We start from the raw sequence: 23,078 nt of genomic DNA, 5'->3' as shown, positions 1-23,078 counted from the left end.
CAACCTCAGTAGTGCTCAGTGACATCATTGCTGCGGAGTCACATTCAGTAGTGCTTAGTGACATCACTGTGGGGTGACACTAAGTAGTGCTCCGTTACATCACTGCTGTGGGATCACACTCCGTAGTGCTCCGTTACATGACTGCTGTGGGATCACACTCCGTAGTGCTCCGTTACATCACTGCTGTGGGATCACACTCCGTAGTGCTCCGTTACATCACTGCTGTGGGGAAAAAATCAATAGTGCTCAGTGACATTACTGCTGCGGGGGTCACACTCACTAGTGCTCCGTGACATCACTGCAATGGGGCACACTTAGTAGTGCTCAGTGACCTACACACAGGGGGGCACAGGACAGTAACACACACAGAGCGCAGGACAGTTACACAGGGGACCCAGGGCGGTAACACACAGGGGGGCACAGGATGGTAACACACAAGGGGCACATGGCGGTAACACACAGGGGGGCACAGGATGGTAACACACAGGGGGCACATGGCGGTAACACACAGGGAGGCGCAGGACGGTAACACAGGGGGCACAGGATGGTAACACACAGGGGGGCACAGGATGGTAACACACAGGGGGCACATGGCGGTAACACACAGGGGGGCACAGGATGGTAACACACAGGGGGCACATGGCGGTAACACACAGGGAGGCGCAGGACGGTAACACAGGGGGCACAGGATGGTAACACACAGGGGGGCACAGGATGGTAACACACAGGGGGCACAGGGCAGTAACACACAGGGGGGCACAGGACGGTAACACACAGGGGGGCACAGGACGGTAACACACAGGGGGGGCACAGGATGGTAACACACAGGGGGGCACAGGGACAATGAGCACATCACACAGACAGAACAGGGATATCACCACCTGTCAGGGGACATCACCAGCTGTACACAATGTAGCTGGCTGCACAGTGCCACCATAGGCCTCCCAGCATACACACACTATGGGGACACTCACTACCATGGTAACAGGGAGTCTGGTCAGGGGTTACCATGCAGAGCAGTCACCGCGGGGGAGGGGGGTCCTGCACTCATATACCGCCCCCTATATCACTAATCATCCTCCACACACACAGCTGGGAACCCCAGGCATGAGTCCTCTGCAGCGGGGACACCTCCGAAACCCGGGACACGCCTCTTCCGGTCTATGCGTTCCAGCGTACTTCCGCGTTCCAAGTTTTCTCCGATCTGTGCGTTCCAGCGTATTTCCGCGTTCCAGATTCGCACTTCCCGTCTGTGCGGTCCACCGTACTTCCGCGTTCCAACTCCCTTCCGAGCTGTGTGGTCCATCATTCATTAGGTTTTTGCGTTCCACGCCAATTCCGGGAACACACTATATCCGGCCTATATCCCGCCCCCTATGCTTCATAACTACATCCGGGTCACCAAGGTAAGGAGTAGAGATGAGACAACAGGTATTTATACAGGGGGAGCAGCCTGTAGTGTCCTGTTATTCTTATTTTACAGGGGAGCTGTCTGTGGTGTTTTGTTATTATTATAGAGGGGGAGCAGCCTGTGGTGTCCTGTTATTATTATACAGGGGGAGAAGCTTGTGGTGTCCTGTTATTATTATACGGGGGAGCAGCCTGTGGTGTCCTATTATTATTATTATACACGGGGAGCAGCCTGTGGTGTCCTGTTATTATTATACAGGGGGAGCAGCCTGTGGTGTCCTGTTATTATTATACAGGGGGAGCAGCCTGTGGTGTCCTGTTATTGTTATTATTATACAGGGGGAGCAGACTGTGGTGTCCTGTTGTTATTAATATACTGGGGGAGCAGCCTGTGGTGTCCTGTTATTATTATACAGGGGGAGCAGCCTGTGGTGTCCTGTTATTATTATACAGGAGGAGCAGCCCGTGGTGTCCTATTATTATTATTATTATTATTATTATTATTATACAGGGAGAGCAGCCTGTGGTGTCCTGTTATTATTATTATAAAGGAGAGCATCCTGTGGTGTCCTGTAATTATTATACAGGGGGAGCAGCCTGGGGTGTCCTGTTATTATTATACAGGGGGAGCAGCCTGTGGTGTCCTGTTGTTATTATTATACAGAGGGAGCAGCTTGTGGTGTCCTGTTATTATTATACAAGGGGAGCTGCCTGTGGTGTCTTGTTATTATTATACAGGGGGAGCAGCCTGTGGTGTCCTGTTGTTATTAATATACAGGGGGAGCAGCCTGTGGTGTCCTGTTATTATTATACAGGGGGAGCAGCCTGTGGTGTCCTGTTATTATTATTATACAGGGGGAGCAGCCTGTGGTGTCCTGTTATTATTATTATACAGGGGGAGCAGCCTGTGGTGTCCTGTTATTATTATTATACAGGGGGAGCAGCCTGTGGTGTCCTGTTATTATTATTGTACAGGGGGAGCAGCCTGTGGTGTCCTGTTATTATTATACAAGGGGAGCAGCCTGTGGTGTCCTGTTATTATTATACAGGGGGAGCAGCCTGTGGTGTCCTGTTGTTATTATTATACAGAGGGAGCAGCTTGTGGTGTCCTGTTATTATTATACAAGGGGAGCTGCCTGTGGTGTCTTGTTATTATTATACAGGGGGAGCAGCCTGTGGTGTCCTGTTATTATTATACAAGGGGAGCTGCCTTTGGTGTCCTGTTGTTATTATTATTATACAGGGGGAGCAGCCTGTGGTGTCCTGTTGTTATTATTATACAGGGGGAGCAGCCTGTGGTGTCCTGTTGTTATTATTATACAGGGGGAGCAGCCTGTGGTGTCCTGTTGTTATTATTATACAGGGGGAGCAGCCTGTGGTGTCCTGTTATTATTATACAGGGGGAGCATCCTGTAGTGTCCTGTTGTTATTATTATACAGGGGGAGCAGCCTGTGGTGTCCTGTTATTATTATACAAGGGGAGCAGCCTGTGGTGTCCTGTTATTATTATACAGGAGGAGCAGCCCGTGGTGTCCTATTATTATTATTATTATTATTATACAGGGGGAGCAGCCTGTGGTGTCCTGTTGTTATTATTATTATACAGGGGGAGCAGTCTGTGGTGTCCTGTTATTATTATTATACAGGGGGAGCAGCCTGTGGTGTCCTGTTATTATTATTATACAGGGGGAGCAGCCTGTGGTGTCCTGTTATTATTATACAAGGGGAGCAGCCTGTGGTGTCCTGTTATTATTATACAGGGGGAGCAGCCTGTGGTGTCCTGTTATTATTATTATACAGGGGGAGCAGCCTGTGGTGTCCTGTTATTATTATTATACAGGGGGAGCAGCCTGTGGTGTCCTGTTATTATTATACAAGGGGAGCAGCCTGTGGTGTCCTGTTATTATTATACAGGGGGAGCAGCCTGTGGTGTCCTGTTGTTATTATTATACAGAGGGAGCAGCTTGTGGTGTCCTGTTATTATTATACAAGGGGAGCTGCCTGTGGTGTCTTGTTATTATTATACAGGGGGAGCAGCCTGTGGTGTCCTGTTATTATTATACAAGGGGAGCTGCCTTTGGTGTCCTGTTGTTATTATTATTATACAGGGGGAGCAGCCTGTGGTGTCCTGTTGTTATTATTATACAGGGGGAGCAGCCTGTGGTGTCCTGTTGTTATTATTATACAGGGGGAGCAGCCTGTGGTGTCCTGTTGTTATTATTATACAGGGGGAGCAGCCTGTGGTGTCCTGTTATTATTATACAGGGGGAGCATCCTGTAGTGTCCTGTTGTTATTATTATACAGGGGGAGCAGCCTGTGGTGTCCTGTTATTATTATACAAGGGGAGCAGCCTGTGGTGTCCTGTTATTATTATACAGGAGGAGCAGCCCGTGGTGTCCTATTATTATTATTATTATTATACAGGGGGAGCAGCCTGTGGTGTCCTGTTGTTATTATTATTATACAGGGGGAGCAGTCTGTGGTGTCCTGTTATTATTATTATACAGGGGGAGCAGCCTGTGGTGTCCTGTTATTATTATTATACAGGGGGAGCAGCCTGTGGTGTCCTGTTATTATTATACAAGGGGAGCAGCCTGTGGTGTCCTGTTATTATTATACAGGGGGAGCAGCCTGTGGTGTCCTGTTGTTATTATTATACAGAGGGAGCAGCTTGTGGTGTCCTGTTATTATTATACAAGGGGAGCTGCCTGTGGTGTCTTGTTATTATTATACAGGGGGAGCAGCCTGTGGTGTCCTGTTATTATTATACAAGGGGAGCTGCCTTTGGTGTACTGTTATTATTATACAGGGGGAGCATCCTGTAGTGTCCTGTTGTTATTATTATACAGGGGGAGCAGCCTGTGGTGTCCTGTTGTTATTATTATTATTATACAGGGGGAGCAGCCTGTGGTGTCATGTTGTTATTATTATACAGGGGGAGCAGCCTGTGGTGTCCTGTTGTTATTATTATACAGGGGGAGCAGCCTGTGGTGTCCTGTTATTATTATACAGGGGGAGCATCCTGTAGTGTCCTGTTGTTATTATTATACAGGGGGAGCAGCCTGTGGTGTCCTGTTATTATTATACAAGGGGAGCAGCCTGTGGTGTCCTGTTATTATTATACAGGAGGAGCAGCCCGTGGTGTCCTATTATTATTATTATTATTATACAGGGGGAGCAGCCTGTGGTGTCCTGTTATTATTATTATACAAGGGGAGCAGTCTGTGGTGTCCTGTTATTATTATTATACAGGGGGAGCAGTCTGTGGTGTCCTGTTATTATTATTATACAGGGGGAGCAGTCTGTGGTGTCCTGTTATTATTATTATACAGGGGGAGCAGCCTGTGGTGTCCTGTTATTATTATTATACAGGGGGAGCAGCCTGTGGTGTCCTGTTATTATTATACAAGGGGAGCAGCCTGTGGTGTCCTGTTATTATTATACAGGGGGAGCAGCCTGTGGTGTCCTGTTGTTATTATTATACAGAGGGAGCAGCTTGTGGTGTCCTGTTATTATTATACAAGGGGAGCTGCCTGTGGTGTCTTGTTATTATTATACAGGGGGAGCAGCCTGTGGTGTCCTGTTATTATTATACAAGGGGAGCTGCCTTTGGTGTACTGTTATTATTATACAGGGGGAGCATCCTGTAGTGTCCTGTTGTTATTATTATACAGGGGGAGCAGCCTGTGGTGTCCTGTTGTTATTATTATTATTATACAGGGGGAGCAGCCTGTGGTGTCATGTTGTTATTATTATACAGGGGGAGCAGCCTGTGGTGTCCTGTTGTTATTATTATACAGGGGGAGCAGCCTGTGGTGTCCTGTTATTATTATACAGGGGGAGCATCCTGTAGTGTCCTGTTGTTATTATTATACAGGGGGAGCAGCCTGTGGTGTCCTGTTATTATTATACAAGGGGAGCAGCCTGTGGTGTCCTGTTATTATTATACAGGAGGAGCAGCCCGTGGTGTCCTATTATTATTATTATTATTATTATTATTATTATACAGGGAGAGCAGCCTGTGGTGTCCTGTTATTATTATAAAGGAGAGCATCCTGTGGTGTCCTGTAATTATTATACAGGGGGAGCAGCCTGGGGTGTCCTGTTATTATTATACAGGGTGAGCAGCCTGTGGTGTCCTGTTGTTATTATTATACAGGGGGAGCAGCCTGTGGTGTCCTGTTGTTATTATTATACAGGGAGAGCAGCCTGTGGTGTCCTGTTATTATTATACAAGGTGAGCAGCCTGGGGTGTCCTGTTATTATTATACAGGGTGAGCAGCCTGGGGTGTCCTGTTGTTGTTATTATTATACAGGAGGAGCAGCCTGTGGTGTCCTGTTGTTATTATTATACAGGGGGAGCAGCCTGTGGTGTCCTGTTATTATTATACAGGGGGAGCAGCCTGTGGTGTCCTGTTGTTATTATTATACAGGGGGAGCAGCCTGTGGTGTCCTGTTGTTATTATTATACAGGGGGAGCAGCCTGTGGTGTCCTGTTGTTATTATTATACAGGGGGAGCAGCCTGTGGTGTCCTGTTATTATTATACAAGGGGAGCAGCCTGTGGTGTCCTGTTATTGTTATACAGGGGGAGCAGCCTGTGGTGTCCTGTTGTTGTTATTATTATACAGGGGGAGCAGCCTGTGGTGTCCTGTTATTATTATTATACAGGGGGAGCAGCCTGTGGTGTCCTGTTATTATTATACAAGGGGAGCTGCCTGTGGTGTCTTGTTATTATTATACAGGGGGAGCAGCCTGTGGTGTCCTGTTATTATTATACAGGGGGAGCAGCCTGTGGTGTCCTGTTGTTATTATTATACAGGGGGAGCAGCCTGTGGTGTCCTGTTGTTGTTATTATTATACAGGGGGAGCAGCCTGTGGTGTCCTGTTGTTGTTATTATTATACAGGGGGAGCAGCCTGTGGTGTCCTGTTGTTGTTATTATTATACAGGGAAAGCAGCCTGTGGTGTTCTGTTATTATTATACAGGGGGAGCAGCCTGTGGTGTTCTGTCATTACTATACAGGGGGAGCAGCCTGTGGTGTCCTGTTGTTATTATTATACAGGGGGAGTAGCCTGTGGTGTCCTGTTATTATTATACGGGGGAGCAGCCTGTGGTGTCCTGTTATTATTATACAGGGAAAGCAGCCTGTGGTGTTCTGTAATTATTATACAGGGGGAGTAGCCTGTGGTGTCCTGTTATTATACAGGGGGAGCAGCCTGTGGTGTCCTGTTATTATACAGGGGGAGCAGCCTGTGGTGTCTTGTTATTGTTATACAGGGGGAGCAGCCTGTGGTGTCCTGTTATTGTTATTATTATACGGGGGAGCAGCCTGTGGTGTCCTGTTGTTATTATTATACAAGGGGAGCAGCCTGTGGTGTCCCGTTGTTGTTGTTATTATACAGGGGAGCAGCCTGTGGTGTCCTGTTGTTAGTATTATACAGGGGGAGCAGCCTGTGGTGTCCTATCATTAGTATTATTATTGTTGTTGTTGTTATTATTATTATTATTATTATTATTATTTTTATTATTATTATTATACAGGGAGAGCAGCATGTGGTGTCCTGTTATTATTATACAGAGGGAGCAGCCTGTGGTGTCCTGTTATTATTATACAGGGGGAACAGCCTGTGGTGTCCTGTTATTATTATACAGGGGGAGCAGCCTGTGGTGTCCTGTTATTATTATACAGGGGGAGCAGCCTGTGGTGTCCTGTTATTATTGTTATACAGGGGGAGCAGCCTGTGGTGTCTTATTATTATTATTATTATTATTATTATTATTATTATTATTATACAGGTAGAGCAGCCTCTGGTGTCCTGTTATTATTAGACAAAGGGAGCAGCCTGTGGTGTCCTGTTTTTATTATTATACAGGGGGAGAATCCTGTGGTGTCCTATTATTATTATACAGGGGAGCATCCTGTAGTGTCCTGTTATTATTATACAGGGTGAGCAGCCTCTGGTGTCCTATTATTAGTATTATTATTATAATACAGGGAGAGCAGCCTGTGGTGTCCTGTTATTATTATACAGAGGGAGCAGGCTGTGGTGTCCTGTTATTATCATACAGGGGAGCAGCCTGTGGTGTCCTGTTATTATTAAACAGGGGGAGCAGCCTGTGGTGTTCTGTTGTTGTTATTATTATACACGCGGAGCAGCCTGTGGTGTCCTGTTGTTGGTATTATACAGGGGGACTTACTGGTGACTCCGTGTTACATATCTATGTTACATGTGCTCTCTGTGACGTGTTATATGTATTATATTTATTCCTAGGCGCTCCAGCTGTGAGGAACCAGAGTCTTTATTACACGTCACACGTTCTGTATTCTCACTGATTCCCTGAGGATGGACACGGACAGGAGTCCCAGGACTGAGAGGATAATAACTATCACCCTGGAGATCATCTACCTGCTGACCGGGGAGGTGACAGTGACATCACTTATATCTATAGTAACAATACAGGGACGTGACCGGGGAGGTGACAGTGACATCACTTATATCTATAGTAATAATACAGGGACGTGACCGGGAAGGTGACAGTGACATCACTTATATCTATAGTAATAATACAGGGACGTGACCGGGAAGGTGACAGTGACATCACTTATATCTATAGTAATAATACAGGGACGTGACCGGGGAGGTGAAAGTGACATCACTTATATCTATAGTAATAATACTGGGACGTGACCGGGGAGGTGACGGTGACATCACTTATATCTATAGTAATGATACAGAGACGTGACCGGAGAGGTGACAGTGACATCACTTATATCTATAGTAATAATACAGGGATGTGACCGGGGAGGTTACAGTGACATCACTTATATCTATAGTAATAATACAGGGACGTGACAGGGGAGGTGACATTGACATCACTTATATCTATAGTAATAATACAGGGATGTGACCGGGGAGGTGACAGTGACATCACTTATATCTATAGTAATAATACAGGGATGTGACCGGGGAGGTGACAGTGACATCACTTATATCTGTAGTAATAATACAGGGATGTGACCGGGGAGGTGACAGTGACATCACTTATATCTATAGTAATAATACAGGGACGTGACCAGGGAGGTGACAGTGACATCACTTATATCTATAGTAATAATACAGGGACGTGACAGGGGAGGTGACAGTGACATCACTTATATCTATAGTAATAATACAGGGATGTGACCGGGGAGGTGACAGTGACATCACTTATATCTATAGTAATAATACAGGGACGTGACCGGGGAGGTGATAGTGACATCACTAATATCTATAGTAATAATACAGGGACGTGACCGGGGAGGTGACAGTGACATCACTTATATCTATAGTAATAATATAGGGACGTGACCGGGGAGGTGACATCACTTATATCTATAGTAATAATACAGGGATGTGACAGTGACATCACTTATATCTATAGTAATAATACAGGGACGTGACCGGGGAGGTGACAGTGACATCACTTATATCTATAGTAATAATACAGGGAGGTGATAGTGACATCACTTATATCTATAGTAATAATACAGGGAGGTGACAGTGACATCACTTATATCTATAGTAATAATACAGGGAGGTGACGGGGGAGGTGACCGTGACATCACTTATATCTATAAAAATAATACAGGGGGGTGAGGGATCTGGGATTTTGCATAATGATATGTGTTGTCTCCCCCAATACACAGGATTACACAGTAGTGAAGAAGACATCCGGTGAGTGTGAGACACCCAGCAGCCGTCCCCGTGTGTCAGGAGGACGGAGCAGGACCCAGAGCCCCATCACGGTGCCACCACCTCACTCACTGATACATGAGAGGCACAATGATCAAAAGATCCTGGAACTCACCAACAAGATCATTCAGCTGCTGACTGGAGAGGTGACTGCTGGGAATGGGACATTATACAGTAACACCGGGGGATGTGACCGGAGAGGTGACTGCTGGGAATGGGACGTTATACAGTAACACTGGGGGATGTGACAGGAGAGGTGACTGCTGGGAATGGGACATTATACAGTAACACCGGAAGATGTGACCGGAGAGGTGACTGCTGGGAATGGGACATTATACAGGAACACCGGGGGATGTGACCGAAGAGGTGACTGCTGGGAATGGGACATTATTCAGTAGCACCGGGGGATGTGACCGGAGAGGTGACTGCTGTGAATGGGACGTTATACAGTAACACCGGGGGATGTGACCGGAGAGGTGACTGCTGGGAATGGGACGTTATACAGTAACACCGGGGGATGTGACCGGAGAGGTGACTGCTGGGAATGGGACATTATACAGTAACACCGGGGCATGTGACTGGAGAGGTGACTGCTGGGAATGGGACATTATACAGTAACACCGGGAATTGTGACCGGAGAGGTGAGTGCTGGGAATGGGACGTTATACAGTAACACCGGGAATTGTGACCGGAGAGGTGACTGCTGGGAATGGGACGTTATACAGTAACACCGGTGGATGTGACCGGAGAGGTGACTGCTGGGAATGGGACGTTAAACAGTAACACTGGGGATGTGACCGGAGAGGTGACTGCTAAGAATGGGACGTTATACAGTAACACCAGGGATGTGACCGGAGAGGTGACTGCTGGGAATGGGACGTTATACAGTAACACCGGGGGATGTGACCGGAGAGGTGATTGCTGGGAATGGGACGTTATACAGTAACACCGGTGGATGTGACCGGAGAGGTGACTGCTGGGAATGGGACGTTATACAGTAACACCGGTGGATGTGACCGGAGAGGTGACTGCTGGGAATGGGACAGGGGATGTGACCGGAGAGGTGACTGCTGGGAATGGGACGTTATACAGTAACACCGGTGGATGTGACCGGAGAGGTGACTGCTGGGAATGGGACGTTATACAGTAACACCGGGGGATGTGACCGGAGAGGTGACTGCTGGGAATGGGACGTTATACAGTAACACCGGGGATGTGACCGGAGAGGTGACTGCTGGGAATGCGGCATGTGACTGGAGAGGTGACTGCTGGGAATGGGACGTTATACAGTAACACCGGGAATTGTGACCGGAGAGGTGACTGCTGGGAATGGGACGTTATACAGTAACACCGGTGGATGTGACCGGAGAGGTGACTGCTGGAAATGGGACGTTATACAGTAACACCGGTGGATGTGACCGGAGAGGTGACTGCTGGGAATGGGACGTTATACAGTAACACCGGGGGATGTGACCGGAGAGGTGACGGCTGGGAATGGGACGTTATACAGTAACACCGGGGGATGTGACCGTAGAGGTGACTGCTGGGAATGGGACGTTATACAGTAACACCGGGGGATGTGACCGGAGAGGTGACTGCTGGGAATGGGACGTTATACAGTAACACCGGGGGATGTGACCGGAGAGGTGACTGCTGGGAATGGGACGTTATACAGTAACACCGGTGGATGTGACCGGAGAGGTGACTGCTGGGAATGGGACGTTATACAGTAACACCGGGGGATGTGACCGGAGAGGTGACTGCTGGGAATGGGACGTTATACAGTAACACCGGGGAATGTGACCGGAGAGGTGACTGCTGGGAATGGGACGTTATACAGTAACACCGGGGGATGTGACCGGAGAGGTGACTGCTGGGAATGGGACGTTATACAGTAACACCGGGGATGTGACCGGAGAGGTGACTGCTGGGAATGGGACGTTATACAGTAACACCGGGGGGATGTGACCGGAGAGGTGACTGCTGGGAATGGGACGTTATACAGTAACACCGGTGGATGTGACCGGAGAGGTGACTGCTGGGAATGGGACGTTATACAGTAACACCGGTGGATGTGACCGGAGAGGTGACTGCTGGGAATGGGACGTTATACAGTAACACCGGGGGATGTGACCGGAGAGGTGACTGCTGGGAATGGGACGTTATACAGTAACACCGGGGGATGTGACCGGAGAGGTGACTGCTGGGAATGGGACGTTATACAGTAACACCGGGGATGTGACCGGAGAGGTGACTGCTGGGAATGGGACGTTATACAGTAACACCGGGGGATGTGACCGGAGAGGTGACTGCTGGGAATGGGACGTTATACAGTAAAATGGGGGGATGTGACCGGAGAGGTGACTGCTGGGAATCGGACGTTATACCGTAACACCGGTGGATGTGACCGGCGAGGTGACTGCTGGGAATGGGACGTTATACAGTAACACCGGTGCATGTGACCGGAGAGGTGACTGCTGGGAATGGGACGTTATACAGTAACACCGGGGGATGTGACCGGAGAGGTGACTGCTGGGAATGGGACGTTATACAGTAACACCGGGGGATGTGACCGGAGAGGTGACTGCTGGGAATGGGACGTTATACAGTAACACCGGGGGATGTGACCGGAGAGGTGACTGCTGGGAATGGGACGTTATACAGTAACACCGGGGGATGTGACCGGAGAGGTGACTGCTGGGAATGGGACGTTATACAGTAACACCGGGGGATGTGACCGGAGAGGTGACTGCTGGGAATGGGACGTTATACAGTAACACCGGTGGATGTGACCGGAGAGGTGACTGCTGGGAATGGGACGTTAAACAGTAACACTGGGGATGTGACCGGAGAGGTGACTGCTAAGAATGGGACGTTATACAGTAACACCAGGGATGTGACCGGAGAGGTGACTGCTGGGAATGGGACGTTATACAGTAACACCGGGGGATGTGACCGGAGAGGTGATTGCTGGGAATGGGACGTTATACAGTAACACCGGTGGATGTGACCGGAGAGGTGACTGCTGGGAATGGGACGTTATACAGTAACACCGGTGGATGTGACCGGAGAGGTGACTGCTGGGAATGGGACAGGGGATGTGACCGGAGAGGTGACTGCTGGGAATGGGACGTTATACAGTAACACCGGTGGATGTGACCGGAGAGGTGACTGCTGGGAATGGGACGTTATACAGTAACACCGGGGGATGTGACCGGAGAGGTGACTGCTGGGAATGGGACGTTATACAGTAACACCGGGGATGTGACCGGAGAGGTGACTGCTGGGAATGCGGCATGTGACTGGAGAGGTGACTGCTGGGAATGGGACGTTATACAGTAACACCGGGAATTGTGACCGGAGAGGTGACTGCTGGGAATGGGACGTTATACAGTAACACCGGTGGATGTGACCGGAGAGGTGACTGCTGGAAATGGGACGTTATACAGTAACACCGGTGGATGTGACCGGAGAGGTGACTGCTGGGAATGGGACGTTATACAGTAACACCGGGGGATGTGACCGGAGAGGTGACGGCTGGGAATGGGACGTTATACAGTAACACCGGGGGATGTGACCGTAGAGGTGACTGCTGGGAATGGGACGTTATACAGTAACACCGGGGGATGTGACCGGAGAGGTGACTGCTGGGAATGGGACGTTATACAGTAACACCGGGGGATGTGACCGGAGAGGTGACTGCTGGGAATGGGACGTTATACAGTAACACCGGTGGATGTGACCGGAGAGGTGACTGCTGGGAATGGGACGTTATACAGTAACACCGGGGGATGTGACCGGAGAGGTGACTGCTGGGAATGGGACGTTATACAGTAACACCGGGGAATGTGACCGGAGAGGTGACTGCTGGGAATGGGACGTTATACAGTAACACCGGGGGATGTGACCGGAGAGGTGACTGCTGGGAATGGGACGTTATACAGTAACACCGGGGATGTGACCGGAGAGGTGACTGCTGGGAATGGGACGTTATACAGTAACACCGGGGGGATGTGACCGGAGAGGTGACTGCTGGGAATGGGACGTTATACAGTAACACCGGGGGATGTGACTGGAGAGGTGACTGCTGGGAATGGGAGGTTATACAGTAACACCGGTGGATGTGACCGGAGAGGTGACTGCTGGGAATGGGACGTTATACAGTAACACCGGTGGATGTGACCGGAGAGGTGACTGCTGGGAATGGGACGTTATACAGTAACACCGGGGGATGTGACCGGAGAGGTGACTGCTGGGAATGGGACGTTATACAGTAACACCGGGGGATGTGACCGGAGAGGTGACTGCTGGGAATGGGACGTTATACAGTAACACCGGGGATGTGACCGGAGAGGTGACTGCTGGGAATGGGACGTTATACAGTAACACCGGGGGATGTGACCGGAGAGGTGACTGCTGGGAATGGGACGTTATACAGTAAAATGGGGGGATGTGACCGGAGAGGTGACTGCTGGGAATCGGACGTTATACCGTAACACCGGTGGATGTGACCGGCGAGGTGACTGCTGGGAATGGGACGTTATACAGTAACACCGGTGCATGTGACCGGAGAGGTGACTGCTGGGAATGGGACGTTATACAGTAACACCGGGGGATGTGACCGGAGAGGTGACTGCTGGGAATGGGACGTTATACAGTAACACCGGGGGATGTGACCGGAGAGGTGACTGCTGGGAATGGGACGTTATACAGTAACACCGGGGGATGTGACCGGAGAGGTGACTGCTGGGAATGGGACGTTATACAGTAACACCGGGGGATGTGACCGGAGAGGTGACTGCTGGGAATGGGACGTTATACAGTAACACCGGGGATGTGACCGGAGAGGTGACTGCTGGGAATGGGACATTATACAGTAACACCGGGGGATGTGTCAGGTGCCTATAAGGTGTCAGGATGTCACTGTCTATCTCTCCATGCAGGAGGGGGAGTACATAGAGGAACACAGGGGTCTGTATAAGGACGTGATGATGGAGAATCAACGGCCCCTCACATCACTGGGTAAGAGGAGATATTTATTGTACAGGGGAGAGCAGGTATGGGGGTCCCCTATATACACCCAGCATCTGATAATCTCATATATACAATGTACTCAGTCACTGCGTGTCTCCTACAGATGGGTCCAGTAACAGAGATACCCCAGAGAGATGTCCCCATCCTCTGTATTCCCAGGATAATCACATATATACCATGTCCTCAGTCACTGTGTGTCTCCTACAGATGGGCCCAGTAACAGGAATACCCCAGAGAGATGTCCCCGTCCTCTGTATTCCCAGGATAATCACATATATACAATGTCCTCAGTCACTGTGTGTCTCCTACAGATGGGCCCAGTAACAGGAATACCCCAGAGAGATGTCCCCGTCCTCAGTATTCCCAGGATAATCACATATATACAATGTCCTCAGTCACTGTGTGTCTCCTACAGATGGGCCCAGTAACAGGGTTACCCCAGAGAGATGTCCCAGTCCTCTGTATTCCAAGGATAATCACATATATACAATGTCCTCAGTCACTGCGTGTCTCCTACAGATGGGCCCAGTAACAGGAATACCCCAGAGAGATGTCCCCGTCCTCTGTATTCCCAGGATAATCACATATATACAATGTCCTCAGTCACTGTGTGTCTCCTACAGATGGGCCCAGTAACAGAGATACCCCAGAGAGATGTCCCCGTCCTCTGTATTCCCAGGATAATCACATATATACCATGTCCTCAGTCACTGTGTGTCTCCTACAGATGGGCCCAGTAACAGAGATAACCCAGAGAGATGTCCCCGTCCTCTGTATTCCCAAGATAATCACATATATACAATGTCCTCAGTCACTGCGTGTCTCCTACAGATTGGCCCAGTAACAGAGATACCCCAGAGAGATGTCCCCGTCCTCTGTATTCCCAGGATAATCACATATATACAATGTCCTCAGTCACTGTGTGTCTCCTACAGATGGGGCCAGTAACAGGAATACCCCAGAGAGATGTCCCCGTCCTCTGTATTCCCAGGATAATCACATATATACCATGTCCTCAGTCACTGCGTGTCTCCTACAGATGGGCCCAGTAACAGGAATACCCCAGAGAGATGTCCCCGTCCTCTGTATTCCCAGGATAATCACATATATACAATGTCCTCAGTCACTGCGTGTCTCCTACAGATGGGCCCAGTAACAGGAATACCCCAGAGAGATGTCCCCGTCCTCTGTATTCCCAGGATAATCACATATATACCATGTCCTCAGTCACTGCGTCTCTCCTACAGATGGGCCCAGTAACAGGAATACCCCAGAGAGATGTCCCCGTCCTCTGTATTCCCAGGATAATCACATATATACCATGTCCTCAGTCACTGCGTGTCTCCTACAGATGGTCCCAGTAACAGGAATACCCCAGAGAGATGTCCCCGTCCTCTGTATTCCCAGGATAATCACATATATACAATGTCCTCAGTCACTGCGTGTCTCCTACAGATGGGCCCAGTAACAGGAATACCCCAGAGAGATGTCCCCGTCCTCTGTATTCCCAAGATAATCACATATATACAATGTCCTCAGTCACTGTGTGTCTCCTACAGATGGGCCCAGTAACAGGAATACCCCAGAGAGATGTCACCGTCCTCTGTATTCCCAGGATAATCACATATATACAATGTACTCAGTCACTGCGTGTCTCCTACAGATTGGCCCAGTAACAGAGATACCCCAGAGAGATGTCCCCGTCCTCTGTATTCCCAGGATAATCACATATATACCATGTACTCAGTCACTGCGTGTCTCCTACAGATGGGCCAGTAACAGAGATACCCCAGAGAGATGTCCCCGTCCTCTGTATTCCCAGGATAATCACATATATACCATGTCCTCAGTCACTGCGTGTCTCCTACAGATGGGGCCAGTAACAGAGATCCCCCAGAGAGATGTCCCCGTCCTCTGTATTCCCAGGATAATCACATATATACCATGTCCTCAGTCACTGCGTGTCTCCTACAGATGGGCCCAGTAACAGGAATACCCCAGAGAGATGTCCCCGTCCTCTGTATTCCCAGGATAATCACATATATACCATGTCCTCAGTCACTGTGTGTCTCCTACAGATGGGCCAGTAACAGGAATACCCCAGAGAGATGTCCCCGTCCTCTGTATTCCCAGGATAATCACATATATACAATGTCCTCAGTCACTGTGTGTCTCCTACAGATGGGGCCAGTAACAGGAATACCCCAGAGAGATGTCCCCGTCCTCTGTATTCCCAGGATAATCACATATATACCATGTCCTCAGTCACTGTGTGTCTCCTACATATGGCCCAGTAACAGGAATACCCCAGAGAGATGTCCCCGTCCTCTGTATTCCCAGGATAATCACATATATACCATGTCCTCAGTCACTGCGTCTCTCCTACAGATGGGCCCAGTAACAGGAATACCCCAGAGAGATGTCCCCGTCCTCTGTATTCCCAGGATAATCACATATATACCATGTCCTCAGTCACTGCGTGTCTCCTACAGATGGTCCCAGTAACAGGAATACCCCAGAGAGATGTCCCCGTCCTCTGTATTCCCAGGATAATCACATATATACAATGTCCTCAGTCACTGCGTGTCTCCTACAGATGGGCCCAGTAACAGGAATACCCCAGAGAGATGTCCCCGTCCTCTGTATTCCCAGGATAATCACATATACCATGTCCTCAGTCACTGTGTGTCTCCTACAGATGGCCCAGTAACAGGAATACCCCAGAGAGATGTCCGCGTCCTCTGTATTCCCAGGATAATCACATATATACCATGTCCTCAGTCACTGCGTGTCTCCTACAGATGGGCCCAGTAACAGGCATACCCCAGAGAGATGTCCCCGTCCTCTGTATTCCCAGGATAATCACATATATACAATGTCCTCAGTCACTGTGTGTCTCCTACAGATGGGCCCAGTAACAGGAATACCCCAGAGAGATGTCCCCGTCCTCTGTATTCCCAGGATAATCACATATATACAATGTCCTCAGTCACTGCGTGTCTCCTACAGATGGGCCCAGTAACAGGAATACCCCAGAGAGATATCCCCGTCCTCTGTATTCCCAGGATAATCACATATATACCATGTCCTCAGTCACTGTGTGTCTCCTACAGATGGGCCCAGTAACAGGAATACCCCAGAGAGATGTCCCCGTCCTCTGTATTCCCAGGATAATCACATATATACCATGTCCTCAGTCACTGTGTGTCTCCTACAGATGGGCCCAGTAACAGGAATATCCCAGAGAGATGTCCCCGTCCTCTGTATTCCCAGGATAATCACATATATACAATGTCCTCAGTCACTGCTTGTCTCCTACAGATGGGCCCAGTAACAGGAATACCCCAGAGAGATGTCCCCGTCCTCTGTATTCCCAGGATAATCACATATATATCATGTCCCCAGTCACTGTGTGTCTCCTACAGATGGGCCCAGTAACAGGAATATCCCAGAGAGATGTCCCAGTCCTCTGTATTCCCAGGATAATCACATATATACAATGTCCTCAGTCACTGGGTGTCTCCTACAGATGGGCCCAGTAACAGAGATACCCCAGAGAGATGTCCCCGTCCTCTGTATTCCCAGGATAATCACATATATACAATGTCCTCAGTCACTGTGTGTCTCCTACAGATGGGCCAGTAACAGGAATACCCCAGAGAGATGTCCCCGTCCTCTGTATTCCCAGGATAATCACATATATACAATGTCCTCAGTCACTGCGTGTCTCCTACAGATGGGCCCAGTAACAGGAATACCCCAGAGAGATGTCCCGGTCCTCTGTATTCCCAGGATAATTACATATATACCATGTCCTCAGTCACTGTGTGTCTCCTACAGATGGGTCCAGTAACAGAGATACCCCAGAGAGATGTCCCCGTCCTCTGTATTCCCAGGACTGTACAGAGGAGAATCACAGGACCCCACAGGAGGATCAGGTAGGTGGGATTTATGGTCTCCCCAATATACCAAAGTGACTGTCACTATATCTATTTTTTTATTTTTATATTTTTTTTTTTAATATATATTTTATTTATATTTTTAGAGTATGATAAATCTCAGTTTAAATAACCCATAAAAAATTTCTGATTTTATAGAGTGAAGAACTACCTGATATAAAGTTAGATGCTATAAAGAAAGAAGAGGAGACGTATGTGACTGATATGAAGGCAGAAGATACAGAGGGAGAAGAAGAGACGTATGTGAGGGGTGATCAGCAATGTAAGGAGGAGGAAATCCCTACAGATATCAGCACAGGTGATCTCATATTATACACCCTCTTTTATCAGTTTCATCAGCCCCTATTATACTCCTGCTCTCCCCCTCACATCATGTGACTGTGTGTTACCAGCCCAGAGATCTGACCAGTCTCCTCCCCGCACTCTCTGGTGTATCTCATACATCAGACGCCATCAGCCCCTATTATACTCCTGCTCTCCCCTCACATCATGTCACTGTGTTACCAGCCCAGAGATCTGACCAGTCTCCTCCCCACACTCTCTGTTGTATCTCATACATCAGGAGCCATCAGCCCCTATTATACTCCTGCTCTCCCCTCACATCATGTCACTGTGTTACCAGCCCAGAGATCTGACCAGTCTCCTCCCCGCACTCTCTGGTGTATCTCATACATCAGGATCCATCAGCCCCTATTATACTCCTGCTCTCCCCCTCACATCATATCACTGTGTGTTACCAGCCCAGAGATCTGACCAGTCTCCTCCCCGCACTCTCTGGTGTATCTCATACATCAGGTGCCATCAGCCCCTATTATACTCCTGCTCCCCCCCCCCCCTCACATCATGTCACTGTGTGTTACCAGCCCAGAGATCTGACCAGTCTCCTCCCCGCACTCTCTGGTGTATCTCATACATCAGGTGCCATCAGCCCCTATTATACTCCTGCTCTCCCCCTCACATCATGTCACTGTGTTACCAGCCCAGAGATCTGACCAGTCTCCTCCCCGCACTCTCTGGTGTATCTCATACATCAGCAGCCATCAGCCCCTATTATACTCCTGCTCTCCCCCTCACATCATGTCACTGTGTGTTACCAGCCCAGAGATCTGACCAGTCTCCTCCTCGCACTCTCTGGTGTATCTCATACATCAGGAGCCATCAGCCCCTATTATACTCCTGCTCTCCCCCTCACATCATGTCACTGTGTGTTACCAGCCCAGAGATCTGACCAGTCTCCTCCCCGCACTCTCTGGTGTATCTCATACATCAGCAGCCATCAGCCCCTATTATACTCCTGCTCTCCCCCTCACATCATGTCACTGTGTGTTACCAGCCCAGAGATCTGACCAGTCTCCTCCCCGCACTCTCTGGTGTATCTCATACATCAGGTGCCATCAGCCCCTATTATACTCCTGCTCTCCCCCTCACATCATGTCACTGTGTTACCAGCCCAGAGATCTGACCAGTCTCCTCCCCGCACTCTCTGGTGTATCTCATACATCAGGAGCCATCAGACCCTATTATACTCCTGCTCTCCCCCTCACATCATGTCACTGTGTTACCAGCCCAGAGATCTGACCAGTCTCCTCCCCGCACTCTCTGGTGTATCTCATACATCAGCAGCCATCAGCCCCTATTATACTCCTGCTCTCCCCCTCACATCATGTCACTGTGTGTTACCAGCCCAGAGATCTGACCAGTCTCCTCCCCGCACTCTCTGGTGTATCTCATACATCAGGAGCCATCAGCCCCTATTATACTCCTGCTCTCCCCTCACATCATGTCACTGTGTGTTACCAGCCCAGAGATCTGACCAGTCTCCTCCCCGCACTCTCTGGTGTATCTCATACATCATCAGCCATCAGCCCCTATTATACTCCTGCTCTCCCCCTCACATCATGTCACTGTGTGTTACCAGCCCAGAGATCTGACCAGTCTCCTCCCCGCACTCTCTGGTGTATCTCATACATCATCAGCCATCAGCCCCTATTATACTCCTGCTCTCCCCCTCACATCATGTCACTGTGTGTTACCAGCCCAGAGATCTGCCCGGTCTCCTCCCCGCACTGCAGGGAGTCAGCCTGACCGCAGGGCAGATATAACAATCTGTGATGCCCCAGTGCCTGCTGGGAGTCAGCCTGACCGCAGGGTGCGATATAACAATCTGTGATGCCCCAGTGCCTGCTGGGAGTCAGCCTGACCGCAGGGCAGATATAACAATCTGTGATGCCCCAGTGTCTGCTGGGAGTCAGCCTGACCACAGGTGAAATATAACAATCTGTGATGCCCCAGTGTCTGTGGATAAAGTGACATAAGAACAAGGAGATAGGCCGGTGTGTATGCTGCAGGCCACCTGCTGGATATATATATATATATCTCAGTATATTATGCCAGCTAATGATTTATATATTACTCCGACATCTGCCCATTTGATGGCAATATGGGGACAAATTCACCATAAATCTTTATTGTGAAATGAAACTAGTTGTGGGAAAACATTTCTATTTCCATATATGTATGTTATTCCCAGCAGATGGATGTAACAGCCGGAATGTCTCAGAGGATCATCTCGTTTTATCTCCAGATGGTAAAATAGAAGAAAGAAACGTCACCCGAGATTCTCCAGAAGAAATCCCTCTTACCCCAGTTATACACCCAGCACATCACCTTGAACATGTGTTACCAGGTTCCTCTGATCTTGGGGAATATTCTCCTGATAACACTGATATTGTATCTAGTGTAAGAGCTGTAACACGATCTCCCTCTACTATATCTGCAAAATGTTTTACAAAGAACACAAAGTTTATTACCCATCATACAGCTAAGGCAGATGAGAGGCCATATCGATGTTCTGTGTGTGGGAAATGTTTTTCACACAAATCAGTTCTTGTTGCACATGAGAGAACACACACAGGTGAGAGGCCATTTCCATGTTCTGAGTGTGGAAAATGTTTTACTCAAAAATCACATCTTGTTAGACATCAGGGAAGTCATGCAAGAGAGAAACCATTTCCATGTCCTGAGTGTGGGAAATATTTTCGATATATATCAAATTTACGGATCCATCAGAGAAAACACACCGGAGAAAAACTGTTTCCGTACTCTGAATGTGGGAAATGTTTTACAATGAAATCATCATTTGTTATACACCAAAGATGTCACACAGGTGGAAAGCCATATTCGTGTTCTGAGTGTGAGAAATGTTTTACACACAAATCAAATCTTGTTGCACATGAGAGAACACACACAGGTGAGAAGCCATTTCCATGTTCTGAGTGTGGGAAATGTTTTACTCAGAAATCACATCTTATTAAACATCAGAAAAGTCACTCTGGTGAGAAGCCATATACATGTTTTGAGTGTGAGAAAAATTTTACACAAAAATCAGATCTTGTTGCACACGAGAGAACACATACAGGTGAGAAGCCATTTCCATGTTCTGAGTGTGGAAAAAGTTTTACGCAAAAATCACATCTTGTTAGACATCATAGTAGTCACACAGTAGAGAAACCATTTCTGTGTCCTGAGTGTGGGAAATGTTTTAGATATATGGGAAATTTACGTATACATCAGGCTCATCACTCAGGTGAGAAATATTTTCCATGTTCTGAGTGTGGAAAATGTTTTTCATGGAAATCGAGTCTTGTTAAACATCAGAGAAGTCACACAGGTGAGAAACCTTATTCCTGTTCTGAGTGTGGGAAATGTTTTACAACAAAATCCTCTGTTGTTACACATCAGAGATGTCACACAGGTGATAAACCTTATTCATGTTCCGAGTGTGGGAAAAGTTTTACCCACAAACAAGATCTTGTTGCACACGAGAGAACCCACACAGGTGAGAAGCTATTTCCATGTTCTGAGTGTGTAAAATGTTTTGTTGCCAAATCACATCTGGTTACACATCAGAGAAGTCACACAGGTGAGAAGCCATTTCCATGCTCTCAATGTGAGAAATGTTTTACACAGAAATCACATCTTGTTAAACATCAGAGAAGTCACACAGGCGAGAGGCCATTTCAATGCTCTGAGTGTGGAAAATGTTTTGCACACAAATCAGATCTTGTTGCACATGAGAGAACACACACAGGCGAGAGGCCATTTCCATGTTCTGAGTGTGGGAAATGTTTTACACAGAAATCACATCTTGTTAGACATCAGAGAAGTCACACAGGTGAGAAGTCATTTCCATGTCCTGAGTGAGAGGAGTTACTCCCTTTGTACTTTGTGTGTTTGCAAGTGAGAATATTTTACCCAATAAATAAACATCATTAAGAATAGTATCTTCCTATCACAGATTGTGTATTGTCATAATTATTGTCATGATAAAATATCACAATAAAACCATAAAATAAGCACATTTGGTGAATTACAGTAAATCCTGTTATAGTAACTTATTCCACGTGAATCACTCTGGCGCTGCTGGTGTAGGGATGATTGTATGACTGTGATTATAGCGGCTCCCAGCAAGGTACCTGGTGCAGCCAGTGACGTAACTCCTGGAGGCAATGGAGGGTCACAGAGAGCAGGTACATTGCAAGAAACTCCAGATCCCTCCCTGCTCTGTAAGGGTCTCCTGTCAGTCGCCGCCGATCCGACCTGTGCGCCTCTTCCCTCCCTACTGCAATGCTTACTGCACTTACAGCTGTTGGCGTGTCAGGTGTCTGTGCCGCTGCAGAGCAATTGTGCGATGGCTCGGCTGTCCAATGATATTTGGTACTGCAGCCTGCTGAACCGTGATTGGCTGGTGCGCAGGCTGCCCAGAGGAAGATGGCTGGATCCTTGAGCACAGACTCAGTGACGGCTCGCCATGTGCAGTATGGCATGCAACCTGTGCTGCTGTAAGCTCCCGCTGTGGGTGTAACCCACAGCCAGACAGAAAACATAAGACCGGCTGAATGTTACGCATTAACTATATGCGTATAAATACATACTGCGT

General features: G+C 48.3%; 2 protein-coding genes across 4 annotated transcripts in view; one reads left to right on the top strand and one right to left on the bottom strand.

Annotated features, from left to right (window-relative positions):
• Positions 1–23,078, bottom strand: part of LOC146007411 (uncharacterized) — a 215,611-nt gene that overhangs the window by 108,382 nt on the left and 84,151 nt on the right. The gene's annotated exons all lie outside the window — the stretch shown is intronic.
• LOC146009870 (uncharacterized) lies at positions 1,402–22,634 on the top strand. Of its 3 annotated transcripts, none has more exons than XM_083150438.1 (7): positions 1,402–1,431; positions 7,686–7,835; positions 9,101–9,292; positions 14,090–14,168; positions 18,021–18,118; positions 18,278–18,401; positions 20,670–22,634. In XM_083150438.1, the coding sequence occupies exons 2-7, from the start codon at positions 7,758–7,760 to the stop codon at positions 22,340–22,342; spliced, it is 2,244 nt and encodes a 747-aa protein (XP_083006564.1). In that variant the 5' UTR covers positions 1,402–1,431; positions 7,686–7,757; the 3' UTR covers positions 22,343–22,634. The 3 variants fall into 3 exon arrangements, with proteins under 3 accessions (XP_083006564.1, XP_083006561.1, XP_083006562.1); XM_083150435.1 differs by having other exon boundaries at positions 18,278–18,437; positions 20,670–22,633; XM_083150436.1 differs by having other exon boundaries at positions 18,278–18,437; positions 20,673–22,632.

The sequence above is a fragment of the Crinia signifera genome, chromosome 6, assembly GCF_055691185.1.
Source record: "Crinia signifera chromosome 6, ASM5569118v1, whole genome shotgun sequence".
NCBI classification, from domain to species: domain Eukaryota; kingdom Metazoa; phylum Chordata; class Amphibia; order Anura; family Myobatrachidae; genus Crinia; species Crinia signifera.
This window is presented reverse-complemented; position numbering and strand designations above follow the sequence as displayed.